The 23,834-nt window shown below is 38.3% G+C and overlaps 1 protein-coding gene across 3 annotated transcripts in view; it reads right to left on the reverse strand.

The window, feature by feature from the left end:
- prim2 (DNA primase subunit 2) overlaps positions 1–15,693 on the reverse strand; it is an 89,019-nt gene extending 73,326 nt beyond the window's left edge. The window contains exons 1-7 of one of the 3 annotated variants that reach the window (XM_017465035.3): positions 15,620–15,693; positions 14,520–14,673; positions 14,307–14,419; positions 13,774–13,877; positions 13,082–13,202; positions 11,075–11,170; positions 10,561–10,698 (exon numbers count right to left, since the gene is read on the reverse strand). In XM_017465035.3, the coding sequence (XP_017320524.1) occupies positions 10,561–10,698; positions 11,075–11,170; positions 13,082–13,202; positions 13,774–13,877; positions 14,307–14,419; positions 14,520–14,664 (717 nt within the window). In that variant the 5' untranslated portion in view covers positions 14,665–14,673; positions 15,620–15,693. Of the gene's footprint in view, positions 1–10,560; positions 10,699–11,074; positions 11,171–13,081; positions 13,203–13,773; positions 13,878–14,306; positions 14,420–14,519; positions 14,674–15,323; positions 15,343–15,394; positions 15,590–15,619 lie in introns of those variants that run through there. The other 2 variants (XM_017465037.3, XM_017465036.1) reach the window with 2 other exon arrangements.
- Between the last annotated feature and the right edge of the window lie 8,141 nt (positions 15,694–23,834).

The raw sequence follows: 23,834 nt of genomic DNA on the forward strand, positions 1-23,834 counted from the left end.
CTTTCAACCAGGACTGGAGAATGAGAGTCAATCCTGGCAGGAAGCTCCAGTTCCATAGTAAGATTACCATCACAAGTCTCAACCCTGATATAGTGATGTGGTCCACTGGTGTTAAGACTGTGCTCCTCATCGAGCTAACTGTGCCATGGGAGAAGGGAGTAGAAGCTCCCTTTCAAAGGAAGAGGCTGAAAGACCTAGGAGAAGAGGCCAACAAAGAGCAGCTTTTGGTTCTGGGTGATAAGAAAGGAGGAGTGTTTGGGTAGTAACACCTAACCTGAGGCCTAGTTGCAGGGGGTGACAGGGAGACATCCTTGCCACTGCTCTTCCACTAGTTGACATTCTGGGGTTATAGGATCAAAACGTGGTTGAGCAGTGGCACCCCTGCGACTGACCTATGCCATATGGAACCTGTGGCACTGAGCATGCATTAATGGTGCCAGTGGGGCTTGTCACAGCCTTAGTCACTGGGAAGGTCTATATGGCTCTGGTTGTGTTAGACAAATCATGCCTCAGTGGTATTAGGCGGAACAGGTGGGAACCATATGGAATCAGTGGCACTGAGCGTGCATTAACGGTGCCAGTGGGGCTCGCTACAGCCTTAGTCACTGGGGAGGCCTGTATGGTTTTGGCTGCATTGAGCATGCTGGCAAGGCTGAATGATGAGCAGGGTAATCCTATGGGCAGTGGAGGAGCTGCAACAGACAGTAAGGTCAAAGCAGGTCAACATATACCTGTGTAATTAATGAATCGATGGTAAAATACGACATTATGTTTTCAGTCTGTAAAAATTATTGACGTGACTAATTCAGACAGGACCAAAATCCCACAAATAATTACATTTAAATAAACATATAAAGAGTGCGTTGTGCTCTCAAATTTTAAAAGAACCCCTTGCTGAGGTGTTGTGGGTCTGTCATCTCCATCTGATTCATCTGTGTTAGACAGATATCCCTTCATGGTCCAAGACTGTTAATCTTGTCAGGTCAATTTCCGTATTACTGATTGCTTATCAAGACAGTGTTGTCTCTGTCAACAAAGGGAAGATGACTTTGCTGCTTGTTTTCACACAGTGATAATCCAAAGCTCAATACAGCTCATCACTACAGCGGATTAGCAAAACAGGGGCAGACATTCTTCTTAACAGCAGCTGCTTATCCATCTCTGGACATGTGGAAGGTCCGTTCAATAAGTTATCAATAAATCTTCATGGATCTAAAACTTTGCTTTTAGCCACAGTCGGTTATTCAGAAATGTTTTCTCAGAGCTTTTCCAAAGTTCCTCAGTGTTGGAGATTTAAAGACTGTTCAACTTTTAAATGAATCCATGTTACTCGTGTGGAGAACCATGTGACTAGTTCATCATTATTCATAGAGCCGCTTATCGTAATGTAAGCTGCTTATGACCTTGCTTGAAGTGGCATTTTCTGAGCATGAGTTTTAAGCTTAAGATACACGAACAGCTTCTAACACTGTTCCTGACCATAGAGTGGTCTTTTTGGGGGATCTGTAAAAATTTTGGTTTATGTTTACTTTTCACAAATGCAACATACTAGTGACATGGAAATGAAAACCAAAAAAAAAAAAAAAACCCAAGCATATACAGTGCTATGGAAAAAGTATTTGCCCCATCCTGATTCCTTCTGTTTTTGTGCATTTCTCATACCAAACTGTTTATAAAATTAAAACAAAATTTAAGATAAAACTACCTGAGTAAATGGCAACCTGAGTAAACACAAAATACCGTTTTTAAATGGTAATGTTATTATTAAAAGTGATTCAATACCAATTGAGCCAGTGTGAGAACGTATTTGTCCCCATAGTTACTAATTCCTCAAGTCAATGAAACTGCATTCATAATGGGATGTAGCTGGACTAGACACAAGCACTAGACTCCAAAGATCCACACTGAAAGCTATTATCTCCAAATGGAAAAAAAAAACTTGACAGTAGAAAACCTTCCCAGAAGTGGTCGATCTGCCAAAATTCCCCAAAGACCACAGCAACGACTCATCCAGGAAGTTACAAAAGAGCCAAGGACAACATCAAAGGACCTACAAGGCTCTCTTGCATCAATAAAGGTCACTGTTCATGACTCCACTATCAGAAAGACTCTACATAAAAATGGCATCCATGGAAGGGTTTCGAGGTGAAAACCACTGAACAACCCAAAAGAACAATAAGGCTCATCTGAATTTTGCAAAAACACACCTTGATGATCCTCAAACCTTTTGGGAGAATGTTCTGTGGCTTGATGAGTCGAAAGTGGAACTGTTTGGAAGACAGGGGTACCATTACATCTGGTATAAACCAAACATAGAATTCCACAAATAGAACATTGTACCTATGGTCAAGCATGGTGGTGGAAGTGTGATGATGTGGGGATGCTCTGCTGCTTCAGGATCTGGGCAACTTGCAATAATCGAGGGAAACATGAATTCTGCTCTCTAGCAGAAAATCCTGAAGGAGAATGTCCGGTCTTCAGTCCGTAAGTTGAAACTCAAGCACAACTGGATCATGCAGCAAGACAATGATCCAAAGCATAGGAGTAAATCCTAGTCCTAGAAGTAAGTGAAGGACTGATCTCCAGTTATTGGAAGCGTTTGGTTGCAGTTATTGCTGCTAAAGGTGGCACAAATAGATTTTAAGTATAAGGGGGCAATTAGTTTTTCATATGGGTGATGGATAAATTTTTTGCAAAAATAAATAAATAAATAACTGTGTGTTTAATCAAGTTGCCTTTGTTTTATTAAGAAGTTCCGGTCAACTGGAAATGTTATGAATCAACCTGGAATTGGACCTGTGTCTTTATAGTCTCAGCGCACTGTGAAGAGGATGGCTCGAGTGGTCAAAAAATCATTTTGTAAGGATACATGGCACCAAATCTCAACAGGTATTAAATGAAAACCTCACTGCCTCTATCAGAAAGCTTAAAATGGGCCTTGGTTGGATCTTCCAGCAGGACATTGATCCAAAACATACATCAATATCAACACAAAAATGGTTTACTGACCACAAAATCAAGGTCCTGCCATGGCCATCCCAGTCCCCTGCAAGGCTTTTTTTTGTAATGACATTTGAAGTAATTTTCAAAATTTAAATGGAAAACAGATCAGTCACATGGAAAAAGTAAGTACACCCCTACATTTATCACACCTTCAAAGCCATATAATTAGAATCAGGTGTTGAAGTTTGGGTGCTAGTGATTAGAACCTGTTTATGGAGTGCAGGTAGAACCGGTCTTATTTATACCTCTCTCATATCTACTGTCTGGTGTTCCCTTTGCTATTGAGATGTGTGGTGTCATCATGTCATAAAGAGTTCTGTAAAGCCATCAGAAAAAAGGTTGTGGTATATGGTATGCACGTATATAGCGCTTTTTATTTTTTAAACTTAGTGGTACCTAAGCGCTTTACTGATTCTCATTCACCCATTCTCACAAACACACACTAATGGTAGCAGAGCTGCCATGCAAGGCGCTAATTTGCCATCGGGAGCAACTTGGAGTTCAGGACACTCCGGCATGTGGAGTCATGTGGGCCGGGAATGAAACCCTACGAGTGGATGCCCACGATAAAAAGATCTCCAAATTATTTGAAATACATCATTGCACTGTAAGGAAGATAACCTGTGGTGCAGATTTCAAATGGCTGCCAATTTGCCCAGGCTATCCCAGCAAATTCAACCCCAACAGCAGACCGTCTGACGCAAAAAGTCGACTCCATCCATCCATCTTCGACCGCTTACTCCTTCTTCAGGGTCACGGGGGAACCTGGAGCCTATCCCAGGGAACATCGGGCACAGGGCGGGGTACACCCTGGACAGGGTGCCAGTCCATCGCAGGGCAAACAATCACATACACACTCACACACCCATTCATACACTACGGACACTTTAGACACGCCAATCAGTCTACCATGCATGTCTTTGGACTAGGGGAGGAAACCGGAGTACCCGGAGGAAACCCCCGCAGCACGGGGAGAACATGCAAACTCCGCACGCACCGGGCCACGGCAGGAATCAAACCCCAGACCCTGGAGGTGTGAGGCCAACGTCCTAACCACTAAGCCACCGTGCGCCAAAAAAGTCGACTCCAGAACCCCAAAATTTCATCAAAGGGTCTGCTTGTAAGTCTTGCAACTGTTGGTGTCAAAGTGCATGCTTCAACAATCAGAAAGAGATTTCTGTTTGACCTGCATGGGAGGAAAAAGCCTTTGCAAGACTACAGTTTGCCAACGAGCATATAGGCAAAGACCAGGCCTTTTGGAATAATGTGCTCTATATGAATTCTGCATCATATCAAAGAGTGCTTGAAGATAATGTGAGGCAATCTGTCTGAAAGTTGAACCGTAAGTGGACCTTTCAACAGGATAATGATCATGAAGCACACTAGCAAATCCACCAAGGAATGGTGCAGAAAGAAGAAATGGAGGATTATGGAATGGCCTAGTCAAAGCCCGGATTTGAATCCCATTGAAATGTCATCCGGGATTTGAAACGGGCAGTACATGCAAGAAAACCCTCAAACATCTTGCAACTGAAAGAATATTGCATGGAAGAGTGGTCAAAAATTCCAGCAAGCCTAGAGGACAATTTTGCAAAACCCCTACAAGAAGTTATTTCTGCTAAAGGGGGAAATACTAGCTTCTGAAGCCAAAGGTGTATTTACTTTTCCAAAGAAGAATATCGCATCCATCAACATCTTTCTGTTGAATAAATGATTGAAAAAGCAAATTTTCCTTGTGGGTTTGTTCAAGTATATCAACTTTATTAAGAGGCAATGTTTCAAAGATGATCAAATATTTGCTTATCCAATAGATCAAAAAAGCAACCAACAATTTCCAAATAGGTGTACTTATTTTCTCAAATGTCTGTATATGCATGCCTAGCCTGTAGTGTACAAAATCATTAGAGATGCTTTTGTATTATAGCCCTCTACCCCAAGTCAACAGTCAAATGACTATTAGGCAGCTTATGGATCTGGACAATTCATGTCAGCCCTGACCTTTGACCTGCCAATACAGTCAACTCACCGTGTCTAGAATAGCAATAAAAGATTTTATTTTTTTCATTCTCAGCATACAAGGCAGCATACATGACACCCATCATTCCCGTTCAAAGGCACTTAAATCTTTCGAGACTGTTCTAGGTCATACACAATTCAATGTCTCAATCCTTAAAACCTCTTCCTTAGCCTGTATGCTATCCTTCATCTTCACTAACCAAAGTGGATATAACGGATGAAAGCAATTACAGAGCACAGACTTCACCTGGTTTCACCTGGGTAGGCATCCCTAATGGACATCCTTCACGTTCTGTAGGCTCAGCGTAATTCTCAAACATATTAATCATCTCTGTCATGGTATGCTCCAAAACAGCAAGAGCCTGTACCATTAGAGAATTTACTTTAAGAGCTAAATTTCTATACTCAAGGTGACCACTGTTCGAGGAGAAAAAGAAGAAAAAAAAAACTTGCCAAGGAAACAGAAGTATGCAATGTCATGGGATTTACTTATAGTTTCCTACGTCGATAAATATCAACCCTGGAGCGCTGCTAAAAACATGAGCATCAACACAGATCAATACCATGCTGCACCCAAATTACATTTGAGAAGCCTCTAAAACAAAATCATGTTAACATCATTGCAACAAGGAAACTAGACAACTCAGCCAGATACAGTAGACAAGGCTCAGCTTTAGATTATATTTTCGTCCAATGACAGCTCCAATATGTCGGGTAACCTTTTCACAGGATATCCAATATTGGCTGACTGAACCACTTTATCCGCGGTGACTTTCACAAGCGTGAGATTTAACAGCGGTTTGATGGAAGTGGATCATTGCTGTAAGCTGCTGTGCTCAGGTTGTGTAGGTACGAGTGCATACGCATATCAGACCTTCTGTATATTTATCAAGGACACACGAACAACTCAATGTGAATTTTAAAGCTTCTTTCAATTCGAACATATAACGCCTTACTCAAAACAATCTCTCTTAGGGACGCAGCTTTTAAATCTTCAAAACAGTGATACAAACGTCCAGGCTATTATGGTTTTATTCACAGCTGCCAGGCAGACAACGACCAGAGAAAGAAAGTAAACCCTACTCCTTATTGATTTCTGCAATACAAATGTGTTCATTTGTTATGTGTTCTTAAACATAATGAGTTTAAGATCCACGAAGACATGGCTCGGCAAGGACTGGAAGAAAGAGTGGACCGCACAGAGCCCTGTCCTCAACCCCTGAACACCTTTGGGATGAACTGGAACGCTGACTGCACCCCAGACCTCCGCACCAATCATCAATATTTGACCTCAGTAATGCTCTTGTGGCTGAATGAGCACCAATCCCCACAGCCACGCTCCAAAATCTAGTGCAAGACTTCATCTGGAATGGGATGTTCAACAAGCACATATGGGTGTGATGGTCCGGTGTCCAGAAACTTTTGGCCATATAGTGTAGCTCTCCTGAACGATACACACAATACATCACCTCACAGTTAAACATACGGAGATAAAACAACGACGCTAGCCGAGCTGAAGCCGGAATGTTCACCAAAGTTACATTTCATTGAGATCGCAAACACAATGTGCGACATCAAAACCATTATCAGGAGAAAATAAAGATTACATTCGTTTCATCCAAAGATACTATACTCTGTTTTTCTTAGTCTCTATTAATTCACTTAATTAGCTAACTAGCTCGCCATACCTTCTTATATTCCATTACCTACCTCTTTTTAAGCAAGTAACTTATGTTTCCAAGCTAACCATGAGATTGACTAGCATTATATAAAATAAATTTATCATTGTCCAATCCATCCATCCATCCTTCTATTCAGGGTCACGGGGAACCTGGAGCCTATCCCAGTGAGCATGGGGCACAAGGCAGGGTACACCCTGGACAGGGTGCCAATCCAGGGCACACTCACATACACATTCACACCCCCATTCAAACACTACGGACACTTTTGGACATGCCAATCAGCCAATCATGCATGTCTTTGGACTGGGGGAGGAAACCGGAGTACCCGGAGGAAACCCCCGCAGCACGGGGAGAACATGCAAACTCCGCACGCGGGAAGCGAACCCCCGACCCTGGAGGTGTGAGCCGAACGTGCTGACCACTAAGCCACCGTGCGCCCATCGTTGTCCAATTCCTAAACAAACAGTATTCACAAGAGTGGAGCAGTGAAGTGAACAGAGAAACTAGCATGTGACTTCAGTTCTACAAATGCTGAGCACTGAGCCACGAACATTTCCTTGGCAGGGTCGACTTAATGTTTGTGAGTGAAGATGCAGTTCACGCCACCTCGTTCTTATTTTCAAGGATAATACTCAAACGATTGATCGGTTTTGCTGACATCACATTTGACATCACAAGCCCATAGAACGTTATAAGCTCAAATCCTGAAAATGAATCATATTCTTATCAAAACAAATGTACGCAGCATTTTTGAAAAATAAATAAATAAATAAATACCAGTAAAACAACTAAATATTGTCACACCAACACCAAAATAATACTAAACTCTGAGATTTTGATTAGATCTTGTTCCACTTTGCTGCTTGTGGTTTGACTTCATTCATCGCAAAAAAAAAAGACTAATTACAGCCTCACAGCGCTTTGCGATGCTGTGAACTCGATATGAACTTACTAAATCACTAAAAGCAATAAAGACACACAAAAAGAAAGCTCAATTACCCCCCCAAAAAAATACATTCTCACACTTTCTACTTTTACACTGGTGTGTGTTTGCTGAAGCGGACACATGAAGGTCCACAGCCTGAGTCTCTAATTGTTTCTTCCAGCAGGCCGAGTAAGACGGTGAAGCTGGAGGTGATGACCTTCATATCAGGCGTCAGAATAGATTTTCAACCTTCACAGGATCTCAATCCAAGCCTGATACACAGACCTGCCCGTCATGATGATCGACACGTTCCATATTCTCTTAGCGTTCGAAGTCACAAAAAACCCTAAAAGACTGTTGGCTCATTAGAAGTGTGAATTTCACCTTACATACTTACATTTCTATTTATGCGTTCTGGCAGATGCTTTTATCTTACATGACGTACAAATGACAATATAGTGTGTAATGGGGCAACTGAATTTCACTGAATAGCACCAATTCAAACGAGTACAAGAAACACATTAACTGGCTCATGTTAACTCCGACTGACAGTTTGATTTGATGTTTGGAGGAAGAACAAGGAAATAAATAAAGTGTCATCTGCCAAGCTGTGAAGAAATCCATCCCCCTCATACATCCACGTCTGCCAGTTGTACAACATTCTGCCAGCAAACTTCACAACACAGATGGATCCAGAACATGACGGTATCGACGCAGCTCTAGTTATACTCGAATAGCTCATTATTATATACCACGTGCTGGAATACATTCAAACGCTTAACATTAAATGAAAAAATTTTAATCATTTTCATCAAAGGCAAAAAGAGTCTGTTAGTGATGTGGACTTATTATTATTCATCATGCAGTAGGTTTATGTGACAGGACAATATCATCCTTACAAGAGATTACAACGCCACGATAACCAGAGACATTTGTCAGTCATATTACATTTAGAGCTGCAACAACTAATCGAGAAAACCGATAATAATCGATTATGAAAATCGTCGTCAACGAATCTCACTATCGAGTGGTTGGTCTGCGCGCAGCACGGGGGATATTTACTCACTGCGTTACTTCTGTTAGCTGTAACTAAAGTTGTGTCCCAAATGAAGTACAGTACACGTACACTACGCACTGTGTACTCTACCGTCTAGTGTATGGATTTTAGAAAGGTAATATCGTCTTAAAAGGAACGCTAGCGGTTTTTTTTCTAACCAGAAGTATAAGCCGCTTCCTTGTCAACGGTGCATGCCGTCATACACACGTAATGTGTCACCGACAATGACTTTCTTCAGTTTACTGTTTATATACTTAGTTTATTCTATATACAAGTATTTATGCATTATTTTTATGGATGCACAAAAAGCACAGAATTAAACTACAGTCCTAAATGAGTAATATATATCCTATTGTGTGTCTGTGTGTATTGGGTTCTTTTCAGTCTCATATAATTAGACAAACAGTTGTGTAAAGTTTTAGTCTCAAGTTTATATTTGTAACACTCAGTTTGAGGATTTTATTTTAAATAAACGAGGGGAAAAAAATGGTACTGAAAGTTTGCCCCCAGCCAATAATTGATAATGAAAATAATTGTTCATTGCAGCCCTAATTACATTACCAGATCTATCAAACCGTACGCATTTGACACATCTGTATGTACTCGTACGAGTTATCATTCAAAAATACGCCAAAAGAGCAATTTTTCCCCTCTCGCCAATAAAACGAGAGATGAGCCAATCGATATGTAAATCTGCAATGTACTGCACAAATGTTCTGAACTCTCCAATAACAGACACTTCCTGGAACCCCAAACCACTTCCTCACAATCTCTCATGCTCTCAAAATCAAGCAGGCACCCTCACTTTCTGTCATGGTAAATGGAGAATGTTTCGTGTTCGTTAACGTGAATTAAAATCTATGCATGTACGTTAGACTTAAACACCAGACAAGTATATATTTAACATCCTTCTGCTTTATTTATTTAGGGATGCCAACGAAAAATTTAGGCCAAAAGTTTAGGCCAAAAATGGCCAAGACGTCTAAGAGAAAAGAGGACAAAAATTTCTATCCAAAAAGAATAAACGAGCCTACGATGGAGAGTAAAATCTAACACATTACAAATAATGCTAATAGTGATGCCAATAAGAAAGTAATTAAATACATTGTTTTGGCCATGCGGACATTAGACAGATGATTGTGAAAGGATTATATATCGGAAATGTGCTGAATGCTTCTTCTTTTTTTATTATTATTTAACTGTTTACTGTGCATTAATGCAGAATCGCATAAAAATCCACCATGTACCTGAGTTTTTGGGATTGGCACAGGTTCCTGTAGAGCTGCAACAACTAATCGATAAAATCGATAATAAAACAAATCTGATTATGGATCAGTTGAGCTTCTGTTCTGTTGTAAAAATAGATATTTTAATCAATAATTTTAACATTTAGTTCATTCAATACATGTATTTTTTATTTTAATGTGATTCGTAATGTAAGTACTAAGATATCTGCATTGTTGGAAAGACAAGCAGAAATACTGGCACTGCTAGAAATGTTAATCACATATTTTCAAAATTAGTTTACTGGAGTTTACTGGATATTTTTTATTAATACATGACTGTAAACAAAAGTAAGTTCAGCACGAACTCTCTTAAAGTATAATTAGACCTCTTAATTCCCAACTATATGACAGCGTGGTCTTCCATTTACTCCCATGGTAATGTTTTTTGGATTTTTTTGTTTGTTTTTTATTAATCAAAGCTACTTACAATTAACCACTGAGCCACCAGCACAGCCCAGACTGAAAAAGGCCTAGCTAATTAGTTAATCCAAAACAAAAATAATATTTGTACTGTTCACCTCACACACAAAGTTCCCAAGTTCTATTCAGTGACCATATAATGAACACAGTCCAAATAAATCAGTGACTTACTGCGAGTGCTTTGGAGAGCCTGGTACGGAAATCATTGAGAACTATAGTGACGATGTCCTGGTGAGGAATGTAGGCATAGCCACCCTTCAAGTACACCTTCCTTGTCCGCACTAAATCCAGAGCGTCCTGGAACGGGACCTGGACCAAAATAAAATTGTAATTGTTTATGAGCCAGGCTTTCTTCACACAGCTGGAGGCTCTGATTAAATAGAACAGAAGCATTTCTTCATAAATTTAGTCATCAGAAGACATCCTTCGCCTTCACGTATCATGTTCCAGGAATGTAAACCCTGCAGGCAATTTCAACATTAAAAATAATATGTAAAAGAAACTGAGCATGATGGGACATACAAAAAAAATATATATATATATATATATGAAAGGCATTTCTAAATATTAGACAAGTATTAGACAAATATTTAGAGCAGCTTAAGGCTAAACACAAAAACCAACATGAAATATATTTTATTATCATTTTAACGGCTTTGCACAAATGTGCTGCAGTAAGTCGTACTTTGTAGAAGTCTTGCTCAGCAACAGTGGTCCCACTGAACCCGAAGCTGGAGCTTATGAGCTGTTCTTTTAGATTATCCTTTTCATCTGGACTTATCTGTCAAAGGGAAGATAAAAAAAAAACAAATCCGACATTAAGGGAAAATCTAAGCAGACAAGAAGCATCAAACACCGCGACAAAAACAAATGCATCTAAGACATATTAAATATATTTCAATTCAAATGTAGCAGAAGGATGACCATTAATCCCACAGCATCAAAGCTCTGAATAATGAAGAGTCATTTTCAATTCACCCCTCAGACACTCTCCAGTGGCTGCTTATATCCAATCAGCCGTCTATGAGTCCACAGCGCCACCTGGTGTTAACATCAAATACAGAGGACTGGCTGTGCTTTTCAGTTACTAGGTGCATAAGATGAGCTGGGAAACAGGTGATAATATTTCAGGTATTGTTGCTATAATACATGTCTCTGTAGCAGTAAAATCCCACACTGCACCACATCAGTATCAAATTGTATTGATTTGTTTCTGATGTGACATTTTCATACATCTGATCGATGATTGCATATTCTGAGGTGCTAGATACGTGATACATATTCCTAGTACAGATTTCATGGAAACAGTGGTTAAGTAAAACGTTAAAAATGTGCAATAAATACACAAGTCATTACAACAATCAAAGCAACCTGATGCCTATAATTAAGACAAGCCATTATTACTACTATTACAAATAGTGACGAAACTTCCTGGCTGAAACCAAAATTCAGGATACACTGAGACAAGAACAAAAACTAAAAACCAGAAAAAGTTTAGGGTTTTTTATTTAATGAAACAGGTTTGGGGTTTTTCTTTAAACTGCAATGTAATTTAGGGAAAAGTCTTTTAATATTGACTTTCAATTACACAAAATTTAGCTGACAGATAAAATTATTATATTATATTTCACTAATGTCATTTTTCATATTGTACACAACCAATTAATTGATCTGAACACTTTACCTCGAAATGAACAGCAACAAGTAAAAAGTATATTAGCCAATGGAATTTTCTCGACACCAGAGTGTGGGGTTTTTCATATTTTCCGCATATTTTCCACAGATTTGGGCTAAGACGCGTCATGTGACACCATCACAATGCGCCATGTGACGTCACAACATGCATTCAGCCAAAGACCCTTTTGATTCGCATGTGTCGAACAAGAGTACAGCAAAAAGGTCTCATTTACCAACAAACATCACTGTGAAAGATGGTGCACAGTAAACCACCTCACAAATTTTGAAAAAAGCCACAGCAAAGCTAACCATTTTCTGCCACAACAATAACAAAAAAACTCTATTGTTTTTGCGAAATCCGGTGTGGACTGTTTGACACTTTGCCGAAACAGTGAGTACAAATCACTTGTTTAACGTAACTCGGACACTGCGAAATCCTTCCACATGGCTGACATTTTCACCGAGTATCTGTTACTGCTCAAATGGTTTGAACACGTCTTGCACAAGAGAACAAAGCAAACAAGTATTACCGTTAAACATTTTTATGATTTTCAATGGCCAAAATTATGACGCATTCCTATTATCCAATATTAAATATTTCTATTTATACATTAACCTTCACATTACAGAGTGATAGGTTATAGGAATCTGCTTCTGTAGTTACAGGGTCTCTGTAATTCAGAAAGTAATTTAGGTCATCACACCACATAGTTCACTGTGTGTGGTCTTAACGGTGGTATTTTATGCACGGAAAATTAAATTAAATAAACAACACATTCTTTAGCACCCTTTTTCTCCTCTAATTTAATTTCCATACGCAGATCTGGCCAAAATTTAAAATGATATTCAATGCATTCAAAGTGTCTCTCTGGTTTTCTCTAGAACATACACAGCACTACAGCTCAGGGTATGAGGTTTGAAGTATGAGGTACATGCTGACTCCTACAGAAGGTTTTTTTTTTTTTATCCTTGAACCCTGAGGGAATAAGAGCCAGTGGAAGAAAAATGGCCTTACCGTGTCATATTTCAGATTATTTTTGTGTAGAAATTCAGTCTTGTATTTCGAATGAAGCTCGTTGAAACGGTAGCGGAAAAGATCCATCTCCTGCTGGATAAACCACCGCCTGAGATCCTCCCTGAAAGCAGATTTAGGCTTTATTGCATATAACATTATAAAGTTAGTCTTCTTTGATGTATAATGTCTGGTATCTTCTATCAAGTATGTCTGCGTTAAGACCAGCTTTTGTAACAGCACTTCTGAGTACTTTTACTTACTCCAACTTGTGTTATGTTTAAAAAAAATTTTAATATATAAGCAATGCAAAAATTGCATTTAAGCATAGTGACTCTATAGGTAATTACCACTGGTTATTCTACATGCAAACACCAGACACTGCAAAGAACAACTGGCATGAGAGAAAAACAGTGTAAAAGTGTACCATGCACGTTTTTGGTTGAATGAACACAAGTAAGAGGCAGAGCTGTATTTTGGATCTTGTGCAGTGAGACGATTTGTCTCTGTGATGTGAGCGACACACAAATGCTATCTTCTCATGGGAATACATGGAAATACACCACCAATCAAATTAATTAGCACCAGAATCACTAAACGCGTCACAATTCTTTCAATATAAACATGCTCCCTGGCCACTTAAAAAAAAAAAACCCAAACAAACAAAAAAAAACAGAGAAAAGAACTGCACTTACGTTTGGCAGTATGCCAGGCGGAGGATAAAATGAGAGATGTGATCTTTCCTTCGTTTCTCACATTCCGTGGGCCCAGTTTGATTTTTGCTCGAGCTTGAGTCATCCTAATCAAACAAAGCCGAATGTTAAACACCTCTAGCGAAGAGCGAAACATTCTAAACAATAAATTATGCATAAAAAATGATCACACTTTTATTGGTCGGCGATCCCAATTTAAAGGGCGCAAAACTGTCACCTTACTTAAAGTTTATTAATATGCCAGAGTGTGTGCTATTAATTTAGGCAACAGACTGAAATATCCATGCACCCATATGTTACATTACTGTGCTTTGTATCATTTCTCCCTAGAAACCATAAGCATGTCACTCAAATATCCATCAGAACAGTGTTCACCCTGTTAGTGGGAGATCACAGGTTTGAATTCCCATGATGGCACAGGGACAAATTATCCGGGCTATCGGCGTGGAAGGGATGGCGATACGCAATGTTTATATCAGTAGATCATGTCTAATTGGAAGGAAACATTTCCTCACCGCTTCCTCTCTGTGTGGGAAACCGAGACTGGAGAACTCGGCATAGAGCTTCTTCTTGTACTGTTCCGTGGTTTTCACATAGCTCACACCAAGGTTCTCCACCGCCTTCAGCACTATAAGAATAAGAATTACGACAAGGCTATTACAGTGTTATCTCCAACAGGGATGGTAACGTGGTTTCAGAAAACACACTCCCTGTGTGGAGGATCTTACATTTCAGCCTGTCCACGGCAAAGGCCTCGAACTCGGTCAGAGAGATGTTCTCCAGTGGCGGTTGACAATAGAACTGCAGACAGTGGCCATACAGCTCATTCTGCTGATTTAGTGTCACCTTCTTCTTCCTGCCTGAGAACAGCATGATGATTTTCTGCCCAATAAATACCAAAAAAAAAAAGGAAACCATAAGTACAGTACATGCATACGTTACTGCTTCTACATTGATTATAAAACACAAAAGTGACAGTTATCTAGATGTACTATCATCAAAATCCCCTGCTGAGTCGGTGATTTCACTAAATATTACATTACTGTGGTGAAGAACACAGAAATCAAACCAATAACAATGCTGTTAAAGTTCTTGTATAGTTATTAAGTTATGACTGATTGACAGGTCACTTTTTTTTTGGACAGGTTTTTGGTTTCATGCTAATTGAATTTTGATAAGTATTTAATTACACAAGGCCTCATTTTCATTAATAAGTACATTTTTGAGAAAATTCCAGCACATAATAATATTGTAACCAACTGACAAATAATGACTGGGATGTACGGTGTTGCTGTTGTTGTTGTTGTTGTTTGTTTGACCGTGTAGCGTCTTGCTTTAATACAGTTAAAATGGTTTGACTTCAGTGATGGAAAGTTCAGGAAGGTGATAGATATGAGTTCACACACGTGTCCAGCTGGTGCAGGTTCAGAAATGTAATTTGTGCTGCGGTTCTGAGAGGGTTCACTGTTACACAACACCCTGAGTTAAAGATGAGATAACCCGTATTTATCTTCTGAGTGTTAAGGTTTTACCTCATGCACAGGATTACGCCTAAACATGGAGGAATTTAAAATCATTTAAATTACGTCACAACAACAAACACCTGTTTATTGTTGTAGAGAAACAGCTCGCGCGCTGAACTAGCAGCCTCCCTTCTGAGCTAAGTCTACTAGCTGCAAAGATGAAGTAACTTCACGGCTGTTCTTGCAAGCAGAGGTTGTTTACTAGAAAATAACAAACGCGCACTATCTTTTAATACTACTACAAGTGAGTAAAGACAAAGTGGCTAAAGATAATTTAACAGCAACGGAAAAAAACAACAGCTTACCACAGTGCAGTGGCTTACTTCCGGAAGCCAAATTCCCGCCAACAAACAGATCCGAGCTATGCGCGGGGAACCGACGTCACACCAAAATGCACCAATTAGAGCCAGGTTGCGTCACGACGTTTCATGGAGCGTCACGCAGTGTCGATGGAGTAACAGCGCCATCACGTGCTCAGATACGAGAATACAGCAGTTTCATTCGTTACTCTCTGCCTGTTTGGGTCATTCTACAGCAGAGCTTCTCAACCTTTGGTAACTAAAGCCCCCCTAAGCCTCCCTGATCATATGGCACACGCCACATGCACCAGGTATATTGATTATTTTATAGATAGATAGATAGATAGATAGATAGATAGACTTTTTTTTTAGTTTTGTACTTTTTGAATTACTTTTCATAACTTTTATGATTTTTAAATAACTGTTATAGAAATATATAACGGACAGGTATGGAACATAAATGATATAAAATGTTTCTGAACACTATAACTACTTTGAACAAGAGAACTAGGCTGTAATAACGTGGACTATTTTACGTGTAAAACATGTTGCATTCCAAAAACATTCGCATATGAATGATGTAAATTGGGACATTTTGCATCTTGCAGGACATTACTGGTGACATTTGGAAAGTTGCTAAGGTTTGTCCAAAAAGTCGCTAGATTTGTTGTTAGGCGTTTTTTTGTTTGTTTGTTTTTCTTTGCAAAAAGGTCGCTAAAGAGGTCTGAAAAGTCGCAAAGTTGACAACACTGGGCTTAACTTAAGCTCCGCCTCTCCCCAGCAAAAAGAAAATACAGAGATAGAGGGAACTTGGGGTTTTTCATTTATGCACATTCTATTTGAAAAGCTATAAAATACACCCAGTACCAAAATGATGCCCTGTCTGTGATTTTTTTTCTTGAAAACAATTTGCGCCCCCTTTCGATCTCTCCACAGCCCTATCCCACCCCTTGAGATCCACTAAACATTGTGATCAATAAATTGCCATAAATGCCTGATGTATCAAATATGATTTTAAAAAAGCATATATGTAAATGATATTTTAAAAAATAGTTTGTATTTTGCCAAAGGGTCCAAAAAACACTTCAATGAAAAAAAAAAAAAAAAAAAAAACCTAGAATTTTCTGGTTATTATTATTATTATTATTATTATTATTATTATTATTATTATTATTATTATGTGTCAGGCTTCACAGGGTTAAACTCAAAATATGCCCCTAAACCGTCAGACATGACCATGAGGACAAACACTTTTATTGTAAATAAACAATACCTAATTTATGACTCAAATAGGTATAAATGTTCAAATAACATTTTCTATAATTCAGATATGTAACTCAGTTGTGAATATACAGTCTATTTTAGGTGTAAGCTTAATGCAAATCCTGGGGACAGAAAACTGGACATTATACCTCTATAACTGTGTAGAATAATTTGAGAAATACAATTTGTAAAAATGTCTTTATTGTTGCCAAAAGTATAAGGTGACACCAGTGACAAAAAGGTGGCATAAGCATTTTTTAAATCAATGTACAAATTTAAAAAATAATCAAATCCAATGAGCTACCATTTATGTAGAGTCCTAAAGTCAAAGGGTTGACCAATATTGTAACCTAAGTTTAAATGTTTAAAAAATTTTAAGACATATTGCTACTCCAAGAGTGGATGTTTCTGTAAAATGACCCATTTGTCCTGAAATTCACCTCTCCAATACACTACACTACATACTCTATATGACCAAATGTATGTGGACACCCCTCTTAATTATTGAGTTCAATGGTTTCAGCTACACCCATTGCTAACAGGTGCATAAAATCACTCACATTTTCCTGTTCTAGCATGACTGAGCCCCTGTGCACAAAAAGACATGGTTTGGCAGGTTTGGTGTAGAGGAACTCCAGTGGCCTGCACAGAGCCCTGACCTAAACCCCAGTGATCACTTTTGGGATGAATTGAAATGTCGATAGATACACTCCAAAATCTTGTAGAAAAATTTCCCTGAAAGGTGGAGGCTGTTAAAACTGAAAAAAGGAGGTGGGGGATAATTCCATATTAATGCCCATGGTTTGGAATGGGACGTTCAACGAGCTTATTTAGGTGTGATGGTCAGGTGACCACATACTTTTGGCCATATAGTGAACACCATTATAAAAAACCGGATCCTCATACTGGCTCAGACACAAAGAATCATACACACACACACACACACACACACACACACACACACACACACACACACACACACAAATAGTCAAATATAGTGCAGAATACTGATCAATATTGTGGCTCTTTAGAGATGCAAGTCGATTCCTAATTTTCACCTACAAGAACCAGCATAGAGGTCGACTCATTCACGAAGGACACATCACTAATAGATTGATTTGTTTCATAAGTAAATAACCAGGCAAACAATATCACTGGGCATAAACAACATGCACTTCAGGATTTATTTCCTTGTTTTATGGAAATAAAAGGAAATTGCGATATTTAAAGATCATAATCACTCCCTTCATTCTATCCTTGAAATCCTCACATCTGGGAGTAGACTCAAAATCCCTATGGCTAAAAGATATATATATATATATATATATATATATATATATATATATATATATATATATATATATATATATATATATATATAATGTTTGTTCCAATGGCAGTTATTATTTGAAATCGAATGTGTAAGCATTTATGTGGATGTATAGGGAACTTCCAGTAACAAGGTCATTTCCAATAACAGCACATCCCGATATGTTTTATTCCTGATATACCACAGCAAAATGGGTGTGTGAATGTGTATGTGATTGTGCCTTGTGATGGACTGGCACCCTGTCCAGGATGTACCCCGCCTTGTGCCCGATGTTCCCTGTGACCCTGAAAAGGAGTAAGCGGTAGAAGATGGATGGTTACCACAGCAATTTGTTAACAATTACAATTTTTTATTTCCTAACGTACAACACTTCATGCTTTTTAACCATTTAAAATCATGGAATGTCAGCAAAACAAGTTCCTGTTATCACTATAACAGCTGTAAATAGTCATTTCCTCAGCAGCCTCTCTTTTTTCCCTCTCTAGAAGCTAATAATAATAAAAAATGCAACTTATGTTAGCGAGAGACCGGGAAGCACAGTGTCTTCCATCCTGAAGCGCTATCTGAATAGATGCAATGGAAAATTCCAGAAAATGGAAGTTGGCACAACATGTATATTCACTTTCAGATCTACATCTCAAACCCAGCACCGGGTATCCCGCTATCACCAGGGAGATATATATTCATGCATATATATATATATATATATATATATATATATATATATATATATATATATATATATATATGCATATACATACACACACACACACACACACACACACACACACATATATATATATATATATATATATATATATATATATATATATATATATATATATATATATATATATATATATGTGTGTGTGTGTGTGTATGTATATGTACATGTATGTGTGTGTATATGTATATGTGAATATACATATATATATATACATACATACATACATACATACATACTTGCATACACACACACACACACACACACACACACACACATATATATATATATATAGTTATATTTTAGTGTGTGTGTATATGTGTGTATGTTTACATTTACATTTACATTTATTCACTTAGCAGACGCTTTTATCCAAAGCGACTTACAAATGAGGTATGTGTATGTATGAAAGATTTTGGAAGACATTTTGCTAAAAGTAATTCTCAAAAACTGAACAAGAATTAATGGTGTCTACTTGTGGGGGAAAATAAACAGACAAATACTAATAATAATAATAATAATCTACATGTACTATTTCCTTGTTATTGGGACTACTTGGAAATAAGATTAATTTCATAACAAATGTTCTATAAGAATGTAAGGACAAATATGTAAGCGCTTCTCATTCCATGTATTACCTGCCTTGTTGCTTGTAATATGATACAGTTCAATTTCAGTAATATTATACAGGACTGAAATGCTTGCTGGTAAATTTGAAGCTCAACACTATAAGAGCACAATGTTCTTCATTAAAATTCCTTCACTGTTAAGGTAATTTCATCTCGTTCATTTGTTGGTAACGTGTAATAACACCTTCATGACCTTACATGTGCAAATCTAGGGCATGCATGATAAGGAGGAAGGGAAGTCAACATTTCTCCAAACAGTTAAATGGCATGTGATAATAACTCACGAGTAATAAAACTGCAACAGTGTATTGGGCGAGGTGGTGGAAGTCGGGGTAACCTTTCACATGGAGGAAGGAAGCAAAAAAAGGTCAGGGACAGCCAACTTTCGGTTTCTAACCGCTGTAAATCATCCTTGGTTTATTGCATGTGGCTTGGACGCAGGATGAGATATTTCATGCTAGAAAAAGAGCATTCTTTGAGGTCTTTTTTTGTTGTTGTTGTTCTAAATATTAGTAGGAAGCATCTTAAGAAAGAATGCCACACAGTTCACCACTAACACAAAGCTGTCACAAGGGAGGACTGTAAATCAGAGGAAGGAGAATAAGACACTGGGTCGGGTCGAGGTGCAGACTAGCTGTTGGGAAAATAATAAAAGCAGGGTAACAAAGGGTCTTGAGCCATAGAAGCAGTTTTGACCATCTCCTTATTGACTTAATGTGAGGGATCTTCAAATACTTATATTTTTGAGACGGTTACATGTAAACTGTCTCTGAGTAAAGAGACTAAATCGAGGTCAGAGAAACATTGGCCTTGTCCTTTTTTCAAAGTTTTGTGTTTACTGTTTTAGTTGTACACAGTCAAATCCCTAATGTTGAATTAACACCCAGCGTGTTCATTTGTGTCAAATTGGACATATATAAACACTGCAGGGTGTAAATTCAACAGTCTGGGTGTTAAATCAACACTGGGGATTTTGCTGTGTATTTACATTTACGAAGGTGATCTGAAGCTACGTACATATAAGACAGAATACAGGCAGAGCATTTAGCCTTAACCGCTGAGTCACCACTGCCACCACGTTATTATAATATTGGATTAGATCATTTTGAATGCTTTGGGGGGGGGGATGTAATGAATATGAATGTGCCAAATAATGTTCTCCATCATCCTCGTTTCCCCAAAAACTTTTGTAGGAAAAACTAAAAGTGGACAGACTAACTACATATTGTCTAATAAAAGTACAAATACACAATGCACAAAGTGTACAAAGTACAAATACAAATAGACAAAATGACAGAAAAAAAGACCCTTAAGTTCAGGTGTTGTTATTGTTGTTGTTGTTTTTTTTAAATGAAATTGTTGCAAGTTTTCAGTTTAACATATTTGGTTTTGGTAGGAAATATGGATTGAAGCTAGCAGAGCATTATGGACTTGAAATACGTAAAAACAAACAAACAAAAAGAATAAAAATCACAACTGCAGCTGTCTGTCTTTAATTGCATGTAATAATTGTCCTCACATCATTCTAAATATACCATCAGTAAGAACTTGTGATATAACACATCACACATAATGCTCAGCCATAATCGTTTCATTGTTGAGTTATTGGTATATCCTGGATGTTATCTCACCCATCTAATCTCTGGATACACCTGATCTCTTCTAACCCTGACAGTCACTATTTCAGAAACTTAAGGTGACTTTCAGAGTGAAGTAGTTTGAATGGTTTTTAACAACTTCAGCTCAGGACACTTCAGTCAAAATGTCTAGAAGAAGAATCTGAGGCTATCATGGGCACTGGAAAAAGGCCAGGTGATTTTATTTTCTAATCTTCAGCTGTCCAGTTTGGGTGAATCTGTGCCCATGATAACCTCAGATTCTTATTCTTGACTAATAGAAGTAGTGGTCTTCTGCTGTTGTAACCCATTCACTTCAAGGATTGATGTGTTGTGCATGTTGAGATGCTTTTCTACTCACCACGATTGTAAAGAGTGATTATTTAAGTTACTATATCCTTACTGGCGGCTCGAAACAATCTGGCCATTTTCTTCTGACCTCTCTTTTGTTTTTCGGACCATTCTGTGTGAACTCTAGACATTGTTGTGTGTGAAAATCCTAGGAGATCAGCAGTTCCTGTAAAACCAGCCCATTTGGTACCAACAACCTTGCCATGGTCAAAGTCACAGAGATCTCATTTTTTCGCCATTCTGCTGTTTGATGTGAACATTACCTGAAGCTCTTGACCTGTATCTGCAAGATTTTATGGCTTGCGCTGCTTCCACCTGATTGGCTGATTGGATAACTGCATAAATGAGCAGGTGCACAAGTGTCTCTATTAAAGTGGAAGGTGAGTGGATATTATTAGAATTATAATGCAACTCTCCAGCACTTCAAGTGTAGCCTGTGTGTTACTGACTTATCACTAGTTCAAACGAAAGCATTTAAAATAAATATACTTTCAGAGGGTGACACAGGGGTGAAATCTGATTCTGAGTGCCGGTTTGTATTTTGAGTGGAGTTTTGTGCATGTTCTCCCTGTGTCCATGTGGATTTCTTCTGGGTTCTCCAGTTTCCTTCCATCTCCTAAACATGAGGCAGTGGCTGGATCGGTTACATGACTTTGTCCCTTGGTGTGAATCAGCACATGATTGTATGATGTCTTGTCAGAGTGTATTTCCCCCTCACACCCAGCCTTCCTGGAATAGGCTCCAGATCCACTGTGACCCTGACCAGGATAAAGCTCTTAATGTAGAAGAAGTGGTTTGCATACCTTGACTTCAAAATGATGAAAATAAACAAGACATTTACTGTGATAGGTTTCTCAGATGGTATTAGTTATCACAAGTGTGTAAGTATGTTACAATATTACTTGTCAAACAGTTCAAATGATCGTTATGAATGTGATATATTGTAAATGTGGACTTTTATTATGGTTTTCTCCCTAAACAATGAAACTGGACAGACTGGAAAAAGACAAGGAGATGTTTTTCCAGTCTTCATCTGTCCAGTTTGGGTGAGCCTGTGTCTACTGTAGCCTCAGAGTCCTGTTCTTTGTGTATAGGAGTGAAATCAGACATGGGCTTCTTCTGTTGTAGCCCATACACCTCAAGGTTTGACATGATGTACATTCTGAGATGCTTTTCTCTTTACCACGGGTATAAAGAGAGGCTATTTGAGTTCCAGTAGACTTCCTGTCAGCTCAAACCAGTCTGGGTGTTCTGCTCTGACCTCTCTCATCAACAAGGTGTTTCTGCCCACATTTTGTAGCATTTTGTGTCAAATCTAGTGATTTGTGTCAAAAAAAAAAAAAAAAAAACTTAGAGGAGAGAAGAAGTTTCAGTATTTCTGGCACCAACAACCATGCCATGGTCAGTCACCTGTATCTGCATGATTTTATTTTAGGGAGCCACAATCTCTTTTCTTCAAAAGTATATCTACTGTATTTACATAATGATACTGTATAATACAGTTAGTAATAGAGGCAGTATTTTATATATTTAAGCTTGCATCTGCGGAACAGCCATTATTTCAAAGCGTTTATGTTTTTTTTTAAACGGAAGACCAGTTCTAGACATCTTTATTTTAATAGTTCTTCATATTTCCTGTAAATTTCCGACATATTTGCATATATCTGACAGCTCCTGACGAATTGATGAATTCCAAATGAACACAATCAGCATGACAATTGTTTATTACCTTTACTTGTGTGCACAATTGCGGAGGCGTATTGTAATATTAATTTAATGGCATGAGCCACCCATAAGTAAAGCGGGAAATCGTTGAATTGAACATGGCAGTTAACAGTAAACGTGATTCGAGAATGTGGCAGGCCAAAGACCAAGGAACAAAACAAAAGGTCACCTGTTTTACAATAGCGAATGTGAGTCATTTTACACCACACTCACATAAGGGAAGAAGTGTGGTTCTCGGCTCTATGTGGTTTACATTGTGATTATTATGATGCATTGAAACTGCAGTAAATAGTGTTCACGTGGAAGAGGAAGCAACAAAATAAACAGGGGGGGTTGGAGACAGCAATTGTTTAGCAATTTCCCATTAGCCTAATATACAAGAACGTGTTAGCCCATATTATTACAAATATGAAAGTGAAGAAAAGTCTTCCATGATACTAGGAAGTTTGATATAGATGCTGAAAGCAGCAGAAGGGCATGACACAGCTAACAATTAACGTGAACTGTACTTAGTCATACACGGTTTTTATACACTATACATATATGTTAGCATTTTTGTTTAAAGGACCTCATTTTAAATAAT

The sequence above is a fragment of the Ictalurus punctatus genome, chromosome 3 (assembly GCF_001660625.3).
Source record: "Ictalurus punctatus breed USDA103 chromosome 3, Coco_2.0, whole genome shotgun sequence".
Lineage (NCBI taxonomy): Eukaryota > Metazoa > Chordata > Actinopteri > Siluriformes > Ictaluridae > Ictalurus > Ictalurus punctatus.